This window comes from Rasamsonia byssochlamydoides, assembly GCF_041956645.1.
Source record: "Rasamsonia byssochlamydoides strain NRRL 3658 unplaced genomic scaffold VTN77scaffold_9, whole genome shotgun sequence".
NCBI lineage: Eukaryota > Fungi > Ascomycota > Eurotiomycetes > Eurotiales > Trichocomaceae > Rasamsonia > Rasamsonia byssochlamydoides.
Genome location: NW_027192392.1, coordinates 243,617 through 265,642, shown reverse-complemented (window position 1 = coordinate 265,642; position 22,026 = coordinate 243,617). Strand labels below are relative to the sequence as shown.

Here is a 22,026-nt window from a genome sequence, read left to right as displayed (position 1 = left end):
TGGAGTCGGGGGAGGGGGGGGGGAGCCTGGAACCAACCAGGAGGCGGGATCGCCCTTGTTGGTGGTTGAGGTGACTCGAGCGGCCCATCATATCCGATCGAGCTCGTGGGTCCTGTTGGCAGTGCACAGGAGACTTCAAAGTTAAGCAAGGTGAGGACTTGAGGTCCTTGCTTCTGCCCAATGCTGCCGGCGGCAATCCAGCCATGACAGCCCCCCCGTGCTAACCAATGGCAACTGCCAACCCCCCACCAGCGCTTTAGTTGCATTCTGCTTGCATCAGCGTGATCGACGGTCGACCACGGCTGAAGGAGTCGACCTCGACGGCTGGAAGGCGTTTTTTCGGCGGAGAAAAGAAAAGAGAGAAAGAGGACGGAAACAATGGGTCGTAGAGGCACAGAGAGAACGAATCACTTTCGCAATCTCCACGCCATTATTAGCCTACTGCACGATATCTACTTCGTATAGTAGACTACTAATAATATGGACGTGTCGTCATATCAGGATTCTGACATGATGACCGGGTGATCAGCATTCCGTACCGTAGATCGAAGAACAGGGATAATGCACTGCTGTGAGATCTCAGGCTCTCAACCCCTGTCATGGCCGCTGCATGACATCCGCAGGCCCTGACAGGAGGACGAGGAGAACCACCTCCCATTAACTTAGATCCAGTACTGCGACTGCGGTTGAGTAACGGTGATGAATACGGGAGAATAATAGATCGGAGGTAGACAAACATATTATTGACAGTCAAGATAAGATAACATCCCCGCTGCACACAGCAAACGATTATCGCTCGCAGGAGACAGATGACGCCAGGTATCGATCGGCAGCGCCCCACAACAGTCATCTGTGCGCAGAATCTTATCGTATTGATACATTTCTTGATTTCCTGGATATAATAATATCTTTCGAAGAGAATGATCATGTTACGACCGTACCAAGCACAATATTTCATTGTCCGACACGCTGTCGGCTGGTAGAACGATATACAACAGGCAAAATATATTCAGACGTTGAATCCAAAGCATGTGCATTCCTGGTATCGACGGGTATTTGACGGAAAAGGCATGATTGGCAATCGGAGGGAACAAAAAAGAGGGGCAAAAGGGGGAATCTTCGAATGTAGGCATGACGCTTTGGCCTATATACAATTGACAGGTGAAGAACAGGTATCAATACACGGTCAACGGCCGTTGTGGATAGAATCCGAGGGTGTTAGTATTCGGCAAGTCGAAGCTTCTTTCCGACTGGACGTCGCCTGGCAGGCTTGTCGCCTCCGCGCTCCCGATCGGCCTGCACGCCCTTGAGCGCGTGCAGCAGCATCCCCGCATCGAAGAATCCATCTGGTGGAGGGTCAGTGGCACGCATCAAACGACATAAATAGAAATGGCAGGTGTGTCACTTACATCCACCCATCCCATCATCCTCCACCTCTCCGCTGTCCGTCGTTGGCGTTTCCGTACCCCGTTGACCACTGGTGTCATGACGGATGAGACGGCCCCGGCGATGCTCTCCTCTCTCAGACATCATTTCCATTTCCCTCGCTCGACTGGTCCGTGGACTCATGGTCTTGCGGCTCGTGGCCCGCAGGAGCTTCCGGATCTCCAGCAGGTACGATTCCAGCGTATCCATCAACCGGGCCGTCTGGCGGTGTTTGGACGACGCGCAAATCGAAATGGAGTCTTCCTTGATGATGTAGCCAATCCCAAAGCCGTCACCGGATGTGGGACCGAATCCAAAGTGCCGCAGAGATGGATTGCCGCAATTTGACGTGGACAGGATTGTGTTATTGAGCTTGTCCCAACCCGGATCACTGAAGATGGCCGGTGTGGTCGGCATCGGTCGCAGGCGCGCGTTGCTGTAGCTATTGGAAGAAAGCCCATCTTCTGACGAAGTGGACGAGCGCCTGGGGGAGTCGACATTCGAAAGATTCTCGGCGGGACTGGAGTAGCCGTTGGAACTGGTTTCGGCGCTGCCGTTGACACTGCCATTGACACTGCCATTGACGCTGCCATTGACGCTGCCGTTGCCCCAGGCCTCTTCATCGAAGGACCGTTGCCAGACACAATACAGGGCATAAAGATGGCGATCCTGACCAAGACCCTTGGCACACTCCTTCGTGATAGCAACGTGCCGTTCCGTGGCCTTCCTCAGCGCCGCGACCTTCTGCTCAGGGGGATTGTCGCCCCAGAATGTCTTAACGAATTCTACTGCCTCCTTGGTGACCGTACGGATGGCCTCTGTGCGACCGTGGAGGTACATCTTCGTCATGGCTGGCTCATAGGTATTTTCGACGCGGCCATACAGCCCATAATATGCGGCTTGGAAGGCCATTTGCACAAAGGCATCCGGCGAGAATCCCATGGAAGTGATGAAGTGCTTTCCGTACCCGGAGAAGTCGAGAACCTGGAATTCATGTTGCTGAAGAAGGTCCGCGAGGTGGGATTCGGCGAATCGAAGAGCGATACTAAGCTCCGGGGTCATATCCCACTGCAGTTTGCGGGGAGTCGTGCTGACGTTGCCAAAGCTTCGAGGATCTCGTTTGGCAGGGTCCGGGCTGGTGGACGCCCACAGGGTGGGTGCCTGGCCATTGATGGTTCTGGCATACCGAAGGATCGTATCCGTGTAGACGTCGCTGGCAAAGCGCAGCACCGTGTGACCATCCACGCCAGTGTGCTCGAAGTTGATGCCGGCACTGCCATTCTGGCAGACAATGATCTGAAGCTTATCATACCACCGATTGATGCAGGTTCCAATCTGCACGCCCCGCACAATCTCACTCGTGCCGCACAACATGTTGGCACACAGATCCGCCGTGCTGGAAGGTTCCATGTGGTCCAGACATAACACGAAAATAGCGCCATCGACGATTTGAAGGCAATCCGCGTTATTTGAGCCCTCCTCTTTGGTGAGAAGTTCTCTCAAGCCTGACCACACCTTTCGGTTCTCCGTGCTCAGAATACCCAGAGCCCCTTTGGCCGCTTCCTGGATCGGCGTCTGCTGGGCGTCTTCAATAATAGACTGCAGATTCAACGCCACATCCTTCTCGGTCATGATCAGGTCGTTATTGTCGTCCAGTACATCGAACCAATAGAACTGTCCCCGACATAAGACCACGATGTGTTTTGCATTCATGTTTTGAGCGATGATGCAGCCATTCTCCGTGGGAACCCGGGCCGTACCAAACAGTCGGGAGTACTGAAACATGCAAAGCGGGTTACCCCGGACAGTGTCAGGCGGCAGTTCCTCTCGTCTGACAGCTCGGACAAAGGACAGCGCGGAGACTACGAGCGATGCAGCTCGAGTCACCTGGTTGTTTCTCGCGGGGGTTGGATCATCCTCCAGCAAGAAAAACGGATTGAGGTTCAAAACGACGGCTAGCCTCCGGTTAAGACCTCTGTTTGACAAGCAAGCGAGAAAGGACGGACTTACAGTTGTCGAAATTCAAGTAGGAATCATACCCTTTGGGGAACGTCAGCCGTGATGCTCGATTGCCTCCATGAAAAAAAGGGATGATGCCACCTACAGAATTGCTCGATGTAGCTCGTCTTTGACGAGGCATACTTCTTCAATTTTTCCTGGAGTTCTGGGCCATCTGACTTCAGAAATTCTTGTACCGCCGCTTTTGTCTCCTCATGTTCTCTCGGGGTCTGCAAGGGATACAGAGCCTCCAGATACTTCTGGCAAGTACTCTCGAGATCTGGGATGGGGAGCTTGGGAAGCGAATCTTGGTTGGCAAAGGTGATGCCTTTCTTGGTAGTCGAGCTGTGACCGCCTGCGGCATCCGTATGACTCCGGTGGTCGGGATCCGTGGGGGCCGTGCCATTGGGGTTCGACATATCAGCCTCAGAAGCGCGTCGAAGCCTGGATGGCAGAATTGCGTCGCCTGGCGGCTTGGACATGTTGAGGGCACGGACTGCGAGAGAAGAGTAAGACATGGTTCCAACAGACTCAATGAAACGTGATCAATATCAAGCGTATCGACAAGCAAGAAACGTAGGTATGGACAAGAGACGCAAAGCGCTGCGGTAGAAATAGTGGCAGTCTTGTTGACAGTAAGGCGGCATGGATAGAGATCAATCACATGATAATTTGGAGTCGGAACAAAAGAAAATGGACCACGGAGAGAGAGATTGGTGAGTATACAGATACGGGGAAAGAAAGGGAAGACCACGAAAGCACGGGGATATATAAGGGAACAGGCCACCGGTGCTGAACTGCAACCCCGCCGTCTGGGGAGCCGCGGAGCCACGCGGAGAGGTTTCAGCCTGACAGAGGGAGAGGGATTTCTGTTCAGTATGATAAGAAACAATATGCTTACACTTACAATGATCGTTAATCCGCTTAGATCGGATCGAAAGGTGGACCTCCTGCAGGTCGCTGGCGTCGGTGGCCGGCGTGGAGTCGATCGGAGCAACGGAGATGACTGACTACTTAGCCGTAGTAGCCAAACAAACCCCTACCTAGGCGTCTAAGCACCTATATGCTCGGCCAGACAGAGCACGAGGGAAGACCGGTACAGCTGCGGTCCAGCGGAGGAAATTGTTAGGTCGTCACACTATTCGAGCTGGATCGATTTTCCGCCCGAGGCGAGTTTCTTCCGATTCGGGAAAGATGAAGTGATGACGTGATGAGAAATAATAGATAAAGAAATGGCGACCACACGTGCCCTGCCTGGGGGCTATAATGCAGGGGATGTCGTTCGGAGATGCCGTCAGTGATTATTCAGAGAGACGGGGGGAAGCCTGCAAAGACTGGCTATTGAAGACGGCAGGTCGCAGCCCTTGACGTCTGTCCGGTAATAGCCAGCTCCGGAAACTAGGAAGCTCGACGTAACCTATTATATTAATATATTAGTTCTGGATGGAGGGATATTCCCCCGCCAAGTGGTCCACAGTCGAACGATCTATACGGAGTATGTACGGAGTACTCCGTACGTGGTACTCCAGGTACTCCAGAATGTTTATGACTGAAAGGCTCCTCTATCCAGAGAGTGGCAATATCGAACGCTGACAAAGGGAATGAATGGAATGAACCTTGGAATGGATGGGTGGTGGTGGTGCTGGGTCGTGATGCAGGCGGGGACGTGCCCGTTGGTTCTTTCTTCGAAGCTTCTCCATGACGTTCGGGCGAAGGGAGATCGACCGGGGGCCCCGCAGTTAGTCACGTGATATCCCCGTGGCAACCGTGGACCTTGGGATCTTACCTAAGGGTCAATGGAGAATGGATCCATTCCACCAGGTTCGCATAACCGGGGGAGTCCCATTGGGCACGAACAAACAGATAAGAGATCAGATTCCGGAAGACCTCGTATCTTATTCGGCATCTCGGCTTTTTGACTGCATCCACCGATCACCTCCGTCAGTATTCAATGGGCTTGATTTCAGACGAGAGACGTGGTTGATGTTGTTTGTTGGAGGTTGATGAACATCCCAATTTTGTGACAACAGGTGACCTAATGGCTAGAATCCGGCCACATACCTTCATAGGAGAAGAAATCCACCCACTGAACGAGAGGCAAGGTCACGTAAATCGCCCTTAGCTTAACAACCCATAATATCAGCTACGATTGGCCGACCATCACAAGTCCTCAGCATATGTACTGTGTCGTCTTTGGAAGTATGTGTGCATATCTATCCAGTTTTTTTCGTTTAATCGATTTTTTCGACATGAGAAGTACTGCCCTTGTCAAGTTGATAGCGACAAGGTAGAAAATAAAAAAACATGACGATACAGTAGATATGAAATGTGTTCAGAGTACTTAGGTGCAGGAGTGATTGTAGGAAATAAGTTCCGTTACTGAACCAGGCTGCAACGTCTGCTGTCGAAGACCTCTAGGCACTACCACAAGGACAGAAAAGAGACAATGGGGAAAAGAAGTGCAATGAATAAATCGAATCCATCCGTGGCTTCATTCAAACAATTAGGTACTGATTTATTTTCTTGGAAAATCCTACAATATATATAAATAGAGACTCAATCAATTCAATTTCCAATATTCTCACTAATTCTATCTTATCGAGATCATGTGCAATTCCTATTCCATAATGTGGTGAGATACCTACCTATAACGGCACCAAGAGTTGGGTATAGAAGTATTCATAAGCGGAAAAAAAAGAAGGATTGAGAAAGAACTTACGTACATTTAAGGATTTATTTCCCTTCACTATATTTCACTTGTGGTCGAACTATGACTTCTTCCGAGGTTCACTTCGCGCCTTCCTTATTTGGTACCACCGGCCTCCTGGTTCTACTTCTCCGGAACATTATTATTACCTACCCAGATAGGTAGGTACTTACTGGAGGTAGAATTCTATATCTATCTACCTACCTCAACTCCGGCTCCAAGATCTATCGTATCAATATCATTCAGTTCTGAGAAACCAACCCGTTCGCTACGTTACTCTCCAATCGTTGATCAAGTCGACACATACATCAAACCACAACTTGTGTTTTGCAAACTCTATTGCCTGCCTACGATGGTGGTGTTCTTAGAAGCCCCAAAGAAAAAAGATATTGTTTCAAGAAGAGAAGAAGAAAACAAGGCGGGGTTCAGATGTGCCCCGAGCAAGCCAATATTAACAAGTGAACTGAACTGAAGTGAAGCGAAGCGAAGTAAGGGAGATCGAGTCTCGGTTTTGACTGTGCGACTCTCCTCTTGCTTGCTGTCCCGACTTGACTCGACTCAGTCCCGGCTTGATCGGCCAGGAACCAGCGCGGAAAAAAAAAGAAAAGAAAAGGGAACCAGCATCGAAAAAAAAAAGGAAAGAGTGAAAAGGGGCGCGTCACGCACGGCGGAAACAAGATTGCCAGCCACGGCATCGTAGAAGAGTCGGGACGGTCATACCGGCATCACATCATGTACGAACGGATCTTGACAAGTGAAAGGTATGACCGCACCTCCTCAACAGGCCAGAGTGAAGCGAGGCAAAGAATACACGCAAGAAACTAACGGGGAGCAACTGTGTAAGTTTACTCGGGAACGGAGTAGTAAGGCTGGCCCAGAGGCTCTCCGACGTTCTCGGCATATTCACCAGCGTAGTTGCCTGCAATTCGCATGTCAGCAATTTACTCGACGCTTATCGAAGAACACATCCGGTCTTACCAGGCGGGCTGTAGTTGCAGACAGTGAACGGGAGCGGCTCGCTGGAGTCCACATTCCCAAGAGAGTTGCAGACGACGGTGGCACAGCCGACCTGAGTGGTACCCTTCCACACGATCTGCGAGAAGTGACCCCAGTGGTCGAAGTTGGACATGTCGGGGTTGGCTTGACCGTACAGGCCCTCGAAGTAGCCAAACTCGTCGTTGTACATCAGGTTGGTGATCATGGCTCCGATGTTGTCGGCGGGGATACCGTAGCCGATGTTCTGGCCATATCCGCCTCCGTTGATGTCACTATCAAGAACAGGTCAGATTTGTATTCAGGGAACGAATGGCAAGGGAGAGGGGTGGTTACGTGTTGTGTTCATAGACGCAGCCGTTGGCAAGTTGCAGGGCACTGGCCTCGAGGTCGCTGGACCAGGTGAGAGCAGCGGCAGAGTGGTTGGCACGGTGGATGTTGTGGTTATACAAGATGGTCGCCTGGTAGCTGTTGGCAGCACTTGGGCTAGGGGCCGCGGAGGACACCGTAGACACCTGGGAGGGTGAAGGTGAGGCGACGGAGGCAACGGAGGAGACAGAGGTGACAGAGGAGACGGAGACGGAGGGTGCCGTGGTGGACACGGGAGCAGGAGCGGGAGTCTCGCTTGGCGTGACGACGACCACAGAAGAAGAGGATGAGGAGGTTGGCTCAGGGGTGGACGTCGTCAAGACGGTCGTGTACGAAACCGAACTGTGACGGTAGAACTCAGCGGCGTTGATGGTGGCCGCTGAGGTCGCGGTAGCGGTAGCGGGTTCTCCTGGAGTGACGGTCTCGGTCACAGTGATGACGATAATCTCAGTGGTGTACACGCGCTTGTCGATGGGACCGGCGATGGCGCCAATTGCGCCCAAGGCGCCCAAGAGGATCGAAGAACGCATTTTCCCTCCTTCTCTCGTCTATACAAAAGACGTGATATCGACAATAGGCAGATGTGCACGAAGTATATATACACAACAGATCAACTGGCGCAGAGACCACTTCCACAGGAAGCGATATATACAGCGGACGGAGGCTGATTAAACGCAGATGAAATTCCTGGAGAGAAAGTCTGGCTGACGCAGATCGACTGCTGAGGACGTGCGATAGTGGTATTGAAAGAGTGACTGGCCTCTCAACACTGCAAAGGAGTGAACAGCGTTGACGAGGCTGGAATGAACAAAAAGGAAGAGAAAGAAGTGATGAAGCAGAGAAGATTGACGAAGAGAAGAAAGAGACAGAGAGAGCGACGGTGAAGATGAGGAGCAATAAAGAGTGGGAGGCCGGCAAGCGATCCGAGTGATAGGGGGAGGGTGGATGCCCGCCGCCGGTGTTAGTTCGTGATGTGGAAATAACCAACGCCCCAATTGGTAATAATGATAGAGACTACAAATGAATTAGCGCCAGAAGATAATTTCCTCCAGAAAATTAAGCTCGAGGTCTCGAACGTAGCATTTAGTCGACATACTCCGGAGTAGACAAAGACATAGGAGTCAGGACATAGGACATACGGAGTAGACGTGAGGTTCTTTGTACTCTGTACGATACGGAGTATACTAGGTAGTTACTGTTCATAGATATTATTTCATCCCATATTGCTTATTACGGCGACCAACCTTGATCTAATCTCTACGGAGTACATACTCGAGGATGGCGGGTGTCTTGCATAGAATGCCACATGGAGAGCACAGTTCTGTGCAACCCCACGTCTGAATTAGTCTGCAGTCCATCTTTGTCTCAGAGAAGCCTGAAGGAATGATTCTGGAGAGCCTCTGGCTGAAGATCACAGATTGATGTGCAGGATGGAGGAGCAGTGATCGATGGAATAATTGATGAATTGCGTTGCATCGTGGGGCTCATTTCCCCCTTGCGCAGCGTGCGCGACGCTGACTGGCCCCTGCCTTAGCGACATGCTTAGCTGCAAGCCAGCCCAGGCACGCACGGGCTGCCATTTGATGGCTGGTCAACGGCACCCCCTGGCGTTTGGACCCTTCATTTATTATTTCCCACCAGAATAATTTATTATTATTTCCTGCCAGAAGAATCATGGCGGGAACAAGGTGCTGAGCGGACGAAAGTACTAGAACAATCGATGGGAAGACATTAATTATGAAGACAGTATCACCGACAATCTGGACCTGTGAACCATGGACCACAAGTCTTGCTGACCATTTAGGGAATTGATGCGCTGCGGGGTTGTCTCTTCATTATTCACCGGGCCGAAGAAGAGCGCTAAAAGCCGAGCAGCCGTTCTCCAGATCCAGACCGGATCGAAACGGTCTCGACTGCTGAATAATAATAACTAATTAGTTATCAAAAATCCCAACAGGTGACTAGCTTCATAATAACAATATTAATTGCTTTCTGGAGTCCTCAGTACGGAGTAGTTTCCGGCCACATCGCCAAGCAACATTGGCACGGCGGCTAGTGGGGACGGCAAGGAGATCTTGAGCGTTTCGAGATGGACGCCTCGCTTGTCACTGGTGGCAAAGCTCCGAGAAGCCCTGCCCGTTTGTTTCATCCACCGCCGTGGAAAACGCCCGATGGGTCAGTGTCATTATTTGCAGTGCTCAGTGCGCAAGCTGAAACGCTACGCAGGAGACAAGATTAGATGAAGTTCCACTAATGCTCCGTACGGAGCTCCGTACGGAGTATTACTGCTGAATGAGTCGAATCACCTGACGGCAACGCCGTTTACGGACTATTATATTTTTGTCTCACATGAGGAACCCCGACAGGCGGTCAAGTTCAAGTTTTCAACTAATTAACACGGTTTTTCTTCCAGACTGGTCTGGACTACAAGATGTCCCTCAATAGATTGCCTGGTTCCTAACGGACATGGAAACTAAATTAGGTCAATGATTTTAAGAAAGGGGAAAAAGTAAAAAAAAATCCACGCTTTATAAAATACATATCCCTTCAGAGACAACAGCTTCTATACTCTGTACTCTACATACTAGAGAACAGGAAATTCCATAAGAGGAAAAATCACATCCCTACTGTAGTATGTGGTTTCTTTGTGCTACTGACACTGACTTTTTTCTTAGCTATATATACGTAGGAAATAGTCTAATATTATCCCTTTTAATATTACTTTATCGTTTTGTCCACAATAATAAATACCCTTTTTTTTTTAAAAAAAAAATAGAATTTGGAGCAACTTATAATTTATGTACAGTATGTACAGTACATATCAATTTCTTGAGTTTTCATCTCAATGTCAATTTAAAGTTGGTTTCTTTTTCCTTACAGTAGTAGAGAAAAGACCGTGATAATTATTATTACTTAATATAGGCAAATAGGCAAACATCTTGAAAAATCCTCCTACTTACTGCAGTAGTCTTAAGAATCACGCTCATCATGATTGAAAGCCGTTGTTTCCAACACTTTGCCTTTTTTTTGGTCACTTTTTGTCACTTTTTGGACTCAAGTAAGTGGTTGCTGCAAATGTTGAAATTATTAATCTGATTGCCAGCCCAATAATATTTATCAAAATTGCAAATTTGATCCGAGAAGAGTCAAAGCTACTAATAATATCTACGCAGTGCTACGGGAGCGTCCTTGCTGGGTATATAATAATAATATTAATGATTGGACCCCTTTGCTTACTCTGTTCACTGCTAAATATCCTCAGTTGTAATGGTTCTTCTTTTTCTTACTCCTTTTGGTAATCCTAATGCTAGAGGTAGAGGTAGTACGTATCCTATACGCCCTATTCTATTCTCTTTATTCCTTTTAGCCTTGCCTTTCCTCTTTTTTCTCTTTCTTACTACTATTATTTCTTATCCTTATTTTCTGGGTCTTTTTAATCTAGATATCTATGTATAGGGTTTCTTTGCTGTACCGAAGCTCATTGCGAAATCTGCCAAAATGCCCAAGATAAAAATAGATAGATAGCTTGCTTATGCCTATGCAAATAGCTTACAAAGGTATGTATGTATGTACATTCAGAACAAAGGATATATATATATATATATGCAGATGACAATCACGACTCTACTAGCACACTCGGTCCTTGAACAGGGTGGCAGTGTCCAAGACAGTGCCATTCCTCGAGGCGACAAATTCATGCGTCAAATGCGTGCAGTTATGGAAGGTCAACTTCGACCACCCGTAGATGCCATCGTGCGTATCCAGGCCAAAGCGCTGGTACGGGGCGGGCGGCTTGGCCATGGCATCGAGACCGTCGTAGTGCCCTCCGGCGCCGTTCGTGATATACCACGGTGCTGACGGGTTGTTCAGCTCGTTCGGGTCGATGACGCCGTCTGCGATCGGGGCCGAACGCTGGTAGAAGTGCGCATGGCCGGAGAGGTAGAGGTCCACGCCGTACATGAGGAACAGCGGCTCAAACACGTCCTTGCAGCTCCAGCAGATGGTCTTGGAGTCGTTGGCGTACGAAAGGTACCATGGCCGGTGGCCAGAGACAATCACCCACGGCGTCTTTCGACGGTCGACGGCGGCCAGATCGGCTTCCAACCAGTCGGTCTGGGCATCGATGCTCCGGTTGAACGGTCCCGTGTGGTAGCCTTCGACTCCCCCGGTCTGATCGGGGCCGATGAAGCCGTGGCCAAGATCGGTTTCGGTATCCAGCTGGATATAATGGACCATCCCGTGGTCGAAACTGTACCAGAAATTCCCGGTTCCCCCGGACTCCGGGGATGGCATCCGGAAATGGTGGATGTAGCCGGTGAAATTGTTCTGGCCCGGCATGCAGATGCTGTCGGTAAAGGTGATGTTCTCCTGAGGATCTTTCATTCCCCCGGCGTCACAGTTGGCCTCGTGGTTGCCCGGGCCGACCATGAAGGGCCTCAGGGCGGTAATGGGCGTCATTTCGTCGTAGAAATCGTTCAGGATGGACTCGTACACTTTGTAGCCGTCCGCGACGGTGGTGTTGGGAAGGAAATCCTCAATCTCTTCCTTCAGCCAGTAATCGGCGTAAGCAAAGTCGCCCGCTAAGTTGTTGTCAGCCATTGAATGGGAACTGTCAGGAAGAAGTCTGCATACGCTGCCACAGGAAGTCGTATTGGTCCACCACAGCGGCCAAGGACTGGATGGTGTTGTTATCGTGAGGTCCCAGCGTGTTGTTCGGGGAAACGTCCTTTCCAGCCCATGTCGTCAACCCCATGCGTCCCATCGTGCCCAGGTCGACGACGACAGCAATGCTATAAGGCGTGGGGTCTCCAGCCGGTCTGGCGGTGCGGAATTGATACGGGACGGAGGGCGAGTCCGGCGAGTCCCCTAAGAGGAGAGGCTCGGGCAGATAGTAGTAGGTCGTGTCCGGCTCCAGGTTCGAGATGGTGACGTGGTTGTTGTAGGTCAGCGACGTGTTGTACGTCACCGAGATGTTCGAGGAAACGCACTCGGTCAAGGCCCATGGCTGGCGGCCATAGCAGACGGTCGGCTGTGGCAAGTGGGAGAAGGTATTCCACGACACCGTCATCCCAGTTGGACCAGCATACGCGAGGCGCACTTGCGAGTTGAACCCAGGGGTCACGTAGCTCGCCATTATGCCATGAAGGTGGTGTCTTCTCTACCTGCTCGACACGAAAGAAAGATTCAAGACAGATGAAGCGAGCGAGGAAATCCTTTATGGTCTAAGAGCATGTTCTTATGAATTCGGCAAGTGAGCACGGGGGCAATCAGGCCGTCTAGTGAACAAGAAAATTAGTACACCAGCAGACAAGGGTCGACAGGAATTAAGCTTCTTACGGAGTACACTTGGCGCAAGCATAGAGATAATCTGCCTCCTGATCGAAATCGAGAGGCATATCGCAGATCAGCAAGGTCGATGTAACAGCACACGGTTGAACCCTTGTCCAGCGAAGGCTTCTTACTACTTTGGGAAAGATCGCCTCTTCACTAAACCCCTCGCCCAAGAACTAATGCCAGACGAACGATAAGAGAAAGCTTCTCCTCTGCAGTCATGCTGATGAGAAATCATTACTAGTTAGGTAGTATGGCGACACTGGTACTCTCTCCTACTACGTCGGTGCCTCTTACCGCTTCAGGAAAGTTGCTTGCCCATCATCAGACGCAGCCAGGGCTTTATCATCGCCAGCCTGGACAGGATGTCAACGCTAAGGAATAATGCCTGTCAGATGCCACATGCCTAAATGCTATACAATAAGGTTGTTGACTGTGGTAAACAGCACTTAAACCCATGCCATTCCTGGGAGTCGTTGCTCCTCTCGCCGCTGCCATGTAATCTAATCCATCACGATGGATGAACGCGACACCGAGTTGGTTGTTCTTTGGCTCCTGACGGGGTCCGCGGTGGCGATCATGCTTCTTCGGCTTTTGCTGGCGAAATACCGGCATCAGAGACTGGAGCTCAGTGGCTATTTCACCATCGCAGCCATCATCTCGGTCCTCCTCCGGGCGACCATGGAACACGTCGCCCTGGTCTGGGGCACCAACAGTGTCTCTGGAGCAGAGCATCACTTCACTGCCGAAGAAATATACCATCGGGAGGTTGGAAGCAAGATGACCATTGTCAATCGAGTATTCTATACTGTGTAGTAAGTATACGATCGACCTTTTGATCGACCTCTTCGCATACTGATTGATGTGTTCAGCACCTGGCTTCAGAAGTGCGTTGTCATGTGCCTGGTACAGCGTCTTCTCCAAGGACTCCGGACGGACACCGTCGTGAAGTTGTACTGGGCCACTTTGGCCGTCACCTTCGTCGTTTCGGTGGTCGTCACCTTCGTGGACTGCCACCCATTCCGGCTCTACTGGCAGGTGGTTCCAGATCCAGGTATGGTCGACCCCATGAAACGAACGGAACGCGCGTCAAGTTAAGAAGAACCATATAGGCAACTGTAGCAGCGGCACGATCCAGCTGATCGTCTTCTCCGCGTTGAACATGGCCACCGACCTCATGCTCATCGCTCTGCCTCTCCCGGTGCTGTTCCGGATCCAGAGACCCTTGATGGACAAGATCCGATTGATTGTCTTGTTCCTCGTCGGATTCAGCATCGTGGCCGTGACATTAACCCGACTCCTGCTGAACCTGGTGGCCTTGCACCGTGCCGGCCAGTCGCACAACGTGGCCAATGTGGAGATCTTCTTCGAGGCGTTTGTCGCCAATGCGCCGACCATCTACGGACTGCTGGGCATCGAGGCTGCTCGTCAGCGGAGCCGCTCCGCTGGCCGGACCTACTACACGCCCTCGTCCGGACGTTACGTGGTCATGAATTCGGAGAACATGGAGCTCGCTTCACTACGGGCCGAAGCCACGAAGATGCCTACTTCCAGGGCCTATCCAGAAGTCAACTTGGACCCGTAGATGCCATCAAGCAAGATGGCAGAGACCGTAATAATAATAATGCATAGTTACATGTACATACAGTAGTAATCATTGTTGAAGACAAGACTATGGACATCGTATGTACTCCATCGTAATGGCAGTGGTAATCTTGGCTGCATGAAATGAGACCAAGGTAGTGAGGTGGGATGGCCGAACCCCTTTGTCCTTACTCTTGACAAGACAGATTATATCAAGAGCAGCTGTAGATGGGACTATATAAATGAGAGGGGACACCAGGTCTTTGTTACTGTCATGGACTGAGCGCCTAGAAGAGACCAGATTTGTAGGGGGGAGAGAGAAAGAAAGGGAAATGGAAAAAGGCAGAAAGATCTGTCATTGATACAATACAATATTCAACCGACAGAGAACATCTCGAAACGGATATTCCAATAATCGAGTCAAATCCAGGGCACGTTTTCTCTTGTCCTTGAGACGCTTAAATCCTAATAGAAAGAACATACATACATACACAGTCTAAACCCCTTCTCCTTACAACGGAGAAAGAAATTCTACAGCTCCACCGTTCGACAACTTCCCACCTCGCAGATGAGTAGGAAATTCTTCGGAGGTGTTCCCGGCTTGAGGTCTTTGAAGAGCGGATTTCGGGACTTCAGCCAGCGTGACTGGTTCTGGACGTCTGCATCCGCTGGTGAGGGCCGGACGTCGACGAGTGCTACCGCTGCGGTGGACGTGGAGGCTGCGAGGCTCGCTTCGGCCCGGATCTTCTTGATGACGAGATCCTTCCCGGAGAGACTCTCGTCCGCCTTACCGACCACTCCCTCTGTGAGTGGGACTGTCGACGCAGACGTGTCACTCGTGCAGAGAACGCCCGTGATGTTCCGGATACCAATCTCAAGACCGACAACTGCGTCCAAGAGCCCCACGAACAGGAAGGGGTGCTGCAAGATTTCGACTGAGAAGGCGTTGCAGGTCTGTCGCGCAAGAGTCCGGTACTTGTCATCCTCCAGGAGCGCTGATAGACGTAAGAGGTTGCGCGCAATCACCCCGTTCACGGACGGCGTGGCGGAGTCTGTGCCTCCTTTCAAACGGAGCAGGGGTCCTGGTACATCTTCGATGGGAGTCGACGATGTGGTATAGTAACCGGCAGATGTGTTCGAATCTCGTCCAGGGGCGATGAAGTGGGTGTTGAGATGTTCTGGAAGTTTATTGTCAGCGCCATTCTTTACGATGAAGATTCGACAAAAGAAAACAAGAGAAATCTTAGATAATTGACAGAATGAAAGGAGCAGAAGAAAATAGCAGATGAGAAGAACAGGACTTACGTTGAAGCTGCTCTGCAAACTGCAAATAGCTATCGTCAAATGTAGCCTCGTACAGGCTGAGAAGTCCACTCGTCAGATACGCATAATCATCGGCGAATCCAGGCGTATTGCCTCGGCTGCCGTCACGATAGATACGCCAAAGCTGACCGGTCGATGGCTCAAAGAGATTGTTCTTGATGAAGTTGACTGCTTTTGCCGCAGCCTCCTTGCACTGTGCAGCCTTCGCCTTGTCAATGTCGTCTAGCAAGACGCTGGCTTTCGCAAGAGCACCGATTGCCAGCCCGTTCCATGCCACGATGATCTTGTCATCCAAATCTGGACGCACCCGGGTCTTGTCGCGGTATTCTCGCAGTTTTTGTTTCCCAGTCTTGATGATCTTGACGACTTCCTCTTCGCTCAAACCAAATTCTTTGGCGAGCTTACTCGGTGTGACCTGGATAGAGAGGACATTCTGATTCATGAACTCGTCGTGAGGGTCGTTCTCCGGAGCAACGTTGCCGTCCGGCAGGACACCCCAGTGACGGGCACAAACCCCTGCATCGCGCTGTCCAAGTACCTGCTTGAACTCCTTCAGGGTCCAGACATAGAATGCACCTTCACGCTTCTCGGTGTCGTTCGGAGTGGGCAGACTGTCGGCATCCTCAGAAGAGTGGAAGCCACCCGTTGGCGACTGAATCGGTGAGCTGGTCAGATAACTAACGAGATCGTACACAGCACCCAAAAGCTCGGGCTCATGAGTTAGCCGAAACGCGTCCACATAGACGTCCAGAAGCTGGGCCTGATCATAGAGCATCTTCTCAAAGTGAGGCAGACTCCAGTCAGCCGTGACGCTATATCTAGCAAAGCCGTTTCCAATATGATCCCGAATTCCTCCGCGAGCAATCTTAATGAGAGTATTGACTGCCATTGCCGTCGCCCGCGCACACTCTTCTTGTCCGACGATATCCGACACGGCACTGGGGTACATGCCCAGGCGAAGCAGAAAACTCAGATTCGCAGGTGTAGGGAACTTGGGGGCGCGCCCGAATCCCCCATTCACCGAGTCGTATCGGGAGGCAAAGTGCTTGAAAGCTTCCTCGAGAAGCTCAACTTCCAGGTCTTCGTCCGCCTCTCGTTCCCCCTGCTGGGAATGCGTTCCTTCCTCCGCAAACTCTTTGAGCTGCCTCGTAATCTCTTTGGCGCTCTCCAGGCATCTTGTCTGTTGTGTTTTCCAGACGTCTCTCAGCTTCTCCAGGATATCAAGGAACCCAATAGGGCCTTCCCTCCCCAGGCGAGCATGCGAGCTAGAATTCGGACCCGGCCAGTACGTGCCACCAAAGACAGGCTCTAGGTTTGGGGTTAGGAACACATTCAGCGGCCAACCCCCGGATCCTGTAGTGGCTTGGACGTAATTCATGTATACGTCGTCAATGTCGGGCCTCTCTTCCCTGTCGACCTTGATTGGAATAAATGATTCGTTGAGTATCGAAGCAACCTCTGGGGACATAAAGGACTCCTTTTCCATCACATGACACCCTAATTTCAGGTCAGAACATTGCGTCTTAGTCAAGGATACATGCATAGGGGCACAGACAGTGGCATGCAGAGTAGCCAATGCTGAGAAAGATAAGCCGGTTATATCTCTTTGCCAATTCGATTGCTTCGGAATCCCAGAGCTGCCATGCAACGGGATTGTGCATGTGACCCCTAACCTGCCATCTTGTTATCTTCCTGCTGCACCAGTCCAACATCCTCTCGCAACTTACATATGGCGATCGGCTTTCGTGGAGCCGGTTCACGAGGTTAGGCCGGGATTCCGTCCCCGACCCGATCTCGTCGGAGTGGATATCGGATATACCAGCCATATTGAGAGAAGCACGCGTCCAAAGAGTTCTATGACTCTTAAAATTCCAAGGATATGATACGCCCTCAGAGGGTGATGAGAGTACTGGTAGGTACGTCCGGTTATGGAGGGGCAGCCTCAGTAGCTGCCTGCGACGAAAATGTAAACGACGATACACAGGTTTAACAATTTTCCCAGATAGCACGTCCAGAGCCCCAAGGCAACTCCCCATGAAGAAATTTGACGGTGAGTCGGCAATACGCGTTGTGCTGGGGATGGCTGTCTGGTACCTCTGTTACGAAGATACCTCCCCGGCATGAGACAAGACCCGCTCGAGTCCCGCCGTCTTCGATTAATTAATGCGGAAATGCGTCATGGGTGCATCAACCCCGCCACGTGACTCTTATGTAAGCAGGCTCATCGATTGCGTCCTACCTAGGTAACGTCGAAGGTACTGGACAAGAGTGTAGCTACAAAGCTCGTTATCATTCAGAGTACCATGAAATGCAATATGCAAAGGACCATAAGTTCATGATTTCATCAGCTCTCACATGGAGACAGTCTCGTACATGGATTCATTCATCATTCATCCTCTGCCATGAGCTCTGCAAGCTCACGTTCTTCTTCTTCAGTGAGCATGGACACTTGTTTTGGCTGTTCCTCCTCGATCTTCTTATTCTGAGCTTCCTCCCGAGCACGCTGGAGGTCAGCAGGCTTGAGAGACCACCGTCGGATTGTAGCGTCAATACTGACGCTGACAATAGTACTGCCGACCAGCAAAATACCGGTGACCTCTTCAAAATGACCGGAATATGTATGGAAAAGCTCACCAGTCTAATAAAGTCAGAGCAGTCACATGAAGAAGGGTTGGAAAACGTACCGCCCTGTTCCACACTCGAACTTCTTCGTCTCTGCAGGCCGTCACAACCAAACCTCCCTGCTCATACACTGCGACGTCTCTGACAAAATCAGGATGCTCGAGAACTAAATTAGGTTTCCAGCCATTCTCTCGTTCCAGACATTTAGCAGTCTTATCAGCGGAGGCAGTCCACAGATCACCATCAGCATCGAAGAATAACTTGTAGACACTGGTTTCGTGCACGATCAGGGGAGTAGAGTTGCTGAGATCATTGGCGTCAGGTGGAATGCGAGAATGGCGAATCTCCCGGTCACTTGAAGCAGAGTACAGAACGATGCTGGAAGAATCCTGCTCCAGAGAGAAGGGATCGATACTGAGATCTTGGATTCCTCTCAAGTGGCCCTTGAGGACGTGGAGCCGCTCCCCGCTCTCAATGTTGAATACTATAATTTTGGCATCTGCTCCGCCAGAGATCAGGACATCTTGGCCATTGATTCTGGCGCAAATCACTGACTTGACGAAGTCAGAGTGACCCTCATATTTTTGCTTTGGCTGCTTTGTGTGGACATCCCAGCTCCACACTGTTTTGTCCCAACAACCAGCAAAGAGGAGTTTGCCATTTGGGCTAAAAGAGAGACTTGTCAAGGGAGCAGTAGGCCCCTTGTAGAGAGCAGCAGTTTCACCTGTCTGCGTAGAGTGGTCCCATTGATTTAGTCTGGCTACACTTGAAGAGCGAGTCTGAAGGTTGCGCACCTACTTCAAGCACAACCTTCCTCACAGTACCTGCGCTCTCTGCGACGTAAACTGACCCGTCGTTTAAGGGGTCTGCCACAATAGCGAGGATTTTGCTTGGGAGTTTTATGGGGTTTCCATTTGTATTTCGAGATTTGGCCGCTTTGCGATTACTTTCCTCCAAAGAGGCCCTGGAAGAGAAGTTAGCAAGACGAAGAACTAGAAAAGAAATTCACAGTTAGTATTCACGAACGTAGTCTGGAAGAAATCTTCACGATGCGAAGAAAGATTCATGTTGGAGAGTTGTGAGTCACTGAAATTACTCTGTACATATTACTTCACTACCCCAACGGCAGGTGATCAAAGCGGTAGATGCAAAGAATGGAACGTTCTTGGCTTGCCCACTAGGCGCCTACCGGCCACCGTAGCGCAAGGTCCACGATTTTCCACCACCAACAGCTTTAGTCTAGCTCCAGCACATCTGCGCACATCAATCTCCCTCATCCGCTTTGCTACGATCTCCATTCGTTCCCTTCTTCCCCTTCCTTTACCTGGCGCGGGAGCGCGCAAATCAGCCATCATGGATATGAACCATCTTATAGGGTCTGTCTCTTAGTTTCGTTGTGCTTGATGCAAACTGGACGGAATTAACAGTTGGCAGTCAACGGTTTAACCTGATCTCGAAGAGCGATATCCGGTATGCTGTGACAAAGCCCCGCAGAAGCAGTCACAAGACGTGCAGCTAACCATCGTCACAGCTACGTTGGAACACTACATGAAATCAACCCCGAAGCGTCGACTATTGCCCTCGAAAATGTCGTGTCTTATGGTACCGAAGGGCGACGAGGCAATCCTGCCGAGGAGATTCCTCCATCCGCCAGCGTCTACGAATACATCGTGTTCCGGGGCAGTGATGTGAAGGATATCAGTATCGCTGAAGAGAAAAAGGAGGAGCCGAAACCAGAGCCTCCGCAAGTGCCAAATGACCCTGCCATACTTGGGGTGAGTCTCAAATCCCCCGCCCTGCTACGACCCCTCTGGTTTTCGCCGACTTGCCAAGTCGGCCACATGATGAAATACTACGGATTTAAATTCACAGACCTGTTCTGAAAGCGCAAAAATTTCGTGTGGATATTTTCCGTTGCCTTCCTTCTGATGTGGCGAACGTTTAAACCATCAACAGCTTTTAATAATCTACTCAAAATGAGATTTACCTACTAACCTCCATGTGAATCTCTAGAGCATGTCACGCCCCGGCCCTCCTCAGGCTCCTCAGGCATCGCAACCTCCGCAGCAACATCAGGTCTCTCGTCCACCGCCACCTCCTGGCTATCCGCAGCAACCTCCTTCGTTCCAAGGATACTATCCACCTTACGGGCAGCGCTTCGGTCCTCCTGGCTATCCTCCGGGCCCTGGCTTTCCTCCTTATGGTGCGCCCCCGGGATGGTATCCACCCCCTGGACATGGATACCCCCAGGGTCCGGGACAATTCCCTCCTTCGCAAGGACCTATTGGACCACCAGGCCAACAGCAACGCCCTGGAGGCCCAGGTGCGCCCGCTGGAGGACCTGCAAACGTTCCCAAACCTACATCTGAGCTTCCCGTCAGTGACAAGGTTAGCAGCAAACCTGCTAGCAACAATGCGACCCCTGTTCCTGCTGCAGCGCAGAATGTTCCAACCCCGCCTGTCGAGACCAAACCCTCCGTATCGGAAGCTACACAAGGGACTGTTGCCTCTACTACTGTGCCGAATGTAGCTACTACCAAACCAGGACCAGTCCCAGCCCCTGCTTCCTCGTCAGCCACAGCAGCTCCTCAGACGCCATCTAAGGTGCCACCGTCTGGCCCCAAGAACGATCGATTTGTGCCAGCCATTCCGATCTCAAATCCTACCACCAAGCCGGTCGTTACAGCCACCGCCACCCAGTCCGTTACTAGCGCGGCTGGAGGTGCAGCTTCTCAGGCCACGTCATCTCAGGGCACGGCACAAGCAGCCATTACGGAAGCCACTCGTGCTGCAACCGCTGCCGTTGCTGCTGCGATGGCGAAACTTCCTCAACCAAACGCCCAAAAGAAGGCGCCGCAGAACGATGCCACTGTCGAGACGGTTACTAAGAAGTTGAATGAATTGAAGCCATACGATGGAAACCGCGGCCCGCGTGGGGGCCCTCAGGGTCCGCGAGGCGGTCGTGGCGGTCAGCGCAATCAGCATCACGCCCCCGGCAAGAAGATTGAGGTCCCTGATACCGACTTTGATTTCGAATCCGCAAATGCGAAGTTCAACAAGCAAGATCTCGTGAAGGAAGCTATTGCTTCTGGATCTCCCATGCGGGAGTCCGAGGAGAAGGCGGTCAACGGAACTGCTACCGAAGGCCCTAAAGAGACGATCCCCGTCCCGCCGACTGGACCTGCTTACAACAAGGCGTCGTCCTTTTTTGACAACATCTCTAGTGAAATTCGTGATCGGGAGGAGGGTATAAGGCATCGTGAGCGGCGCGGAGAAGAGGAAAAGAAGAATATCGAGACTTTTGGTCAGGGAAGCGTGGATGGCTATCGCGGTAGCTACAGGAATCGCGGCAGGGGCAGGGGCTACGGAGGACCCAGGGGCCGAGGTGGCTACAACCGCGGTTACAACAACAATCGACGAGGCGGGTTGCGAGGTGGTCGTGGTGCTTCTCAAGCTACCGGTGTGCCTGCGACTTAGGTGGTTCCTGGCTCGCCTTCAGTAGCGGTGTTTTGACCCGGTATCTGCATGCCTAGCCTCGCAGGTGAATGGGGTTGAACCACCGTCGAGCATGAACATTTATGTCTGGGAGGCTGCGTACTTTGATCTTTCTCTCTCTTCCTTTGGTTTAGCACGGACATCTGCAGTGGAATGGGTATGCCGGATGCACAGACCAC

At 51.2% G+C, this 22,026-nt stretch overlaps 7 protein-coding genes across 7 annotated transcripts; 1 reads left to right on the top strand and 6 right to left on the bottom strand.

Annotated features, from left to right (window-relative positions):
• Nucleotides 1–472: 472 nt before the first annotated feature.
• Nucleotides 473–958, bottom strand: VTN77DRAFT_9528 (uncharacterized protein; the record flags this gene model as incomplete). Its single annotated transcript, XM_069426146.1, has 1 exon — nt 473–958. One exon carries the CDS (start codon nt 956–958, stop codon nt 473–475), a length of 486 nt encoding a protein of 161 aa, XP_069280651.1.
• A 260-nt stretch (nt 959–1,218) lies between these two features.
• VTN77DRAFT_9527 (uncharacterized protein) lies at nt 1,219–3,905 on the bottom strand (the record flags this gene model as incomplete). The annotated part of the gene is made up of 4 exons (XM_069426145.1): nt 1,219–1,346; nt 1,410–3,380; nt 3,436–3,465; nt 3,530–3,905. The coding sequence occupies 4 exons, from the start codon at nt 3,903–3,905 to the stop codon at nt 1,219–1,221; spliced, it is 2,505 nt and encodes an 834-aa protein (XP_069280650.1).
• Nucleotides 3,906–6,975: 3,070 nt separating this feature from the next.
• Nucleotides 6,976–8,022, bottom strand: VTN77DRAFT_9526 (uncharacterized protein; the record flags this gene model as incomplete). The annotated part of the gene is made up of 3 exons (XM_069426144.1): nt 6,976–7,049; nt 7,109–7,398; nt 7,460–8,022. The coding sequence occupies 3 exons, from the start codon at nt 8,020–8,022 to the stop codon at nt 6,976–6,978; spliced, it is 927 nt and encodes a 308-aa protein (XP_069280649.1).
• A 3,097-nt stretch (nt 8,023–11,119) lies between these two features.
• VTN77DRAFT_9525 (uncharacterized protein) lies at nt 11,120–12,626 on the bottom strand (the record flags this gene model as incomplete). The annotated part of the gene is made up of 2 exons (XM_069426143.1): nt 11,120–12,072; nt 12,125–12,626. The coding sequence occupies 2 exons, from the start codon at nt 12,624–12,626 to the stop codon at nt 11,120–11,122; spliced, it is 1,455 nt and encodes a 484-aa protein (XP_069280648.1).
• Nucleotides 12,627–14,938: 2,312 nt separating this feature from the next.
• VTN77DRAFT_9524 (uncharacterized protein) lies at nt 14,939–17,556 on the bottom strand (the record flags this gene model as incomplete). The annotated part of the gene is made up of 4 exons (XM_069426142.1): nt 14,939–15,585; nt 15,713–17,227; nt 17,286–17,403; nt 17,458–17,556. The coding sequence occupies 4 exons, from the start codon at nt 17,554–17,556 to the stop codon at nt 14,939–14,941; spliced, it is 2,379 nt and encodes a 792-aa protein (XP_069280647.1).
• A 560-nt stretch (nt 17,557–18,116) lies between these two features.
• Nucleotides 18,117–19,419, bottom strand: VTN77DRAFT_9523 (uncharacterized protein; the record flags this gene model as incomplete). Its single annotated transcript, XM_069426141.1, has 4 exons — nt 18,117–18,368; nt 18,415–19,080; nt 19,151–19,316; nt 19,379–19,419. 4 exons carry the CDS (start codon nt 19,417–19,419, stop codon nt 18,117–18,119), a joined length of 1,125 nt encoding a protein of 374 aa, XP_069280646.1.
• A 286-nt stretch (nt 19,420–19,705) lies between these two features.
• On the top strand, nt 19,706–21,829 carry VTN77DRAFT_9522 (uncharacterized protein; the record flags this gene model as incomplete). The annotated part of the gene is made up of 4 exons (XM_069426140.1): nt 19,706–19,728; nt 19,787–19,822; nt 19,884–20,127; nt 20,366–21,829. 4 exons carry the CDS (start codon nt 19,706–19,708, stop codon nt 21,827–21,829), a joined length of 1,767 nt encoding a protein of 588 aa, XP_069280645.1.
• Nucleotides 21,830–22,026: the final 197 nt, after the last annotated feature.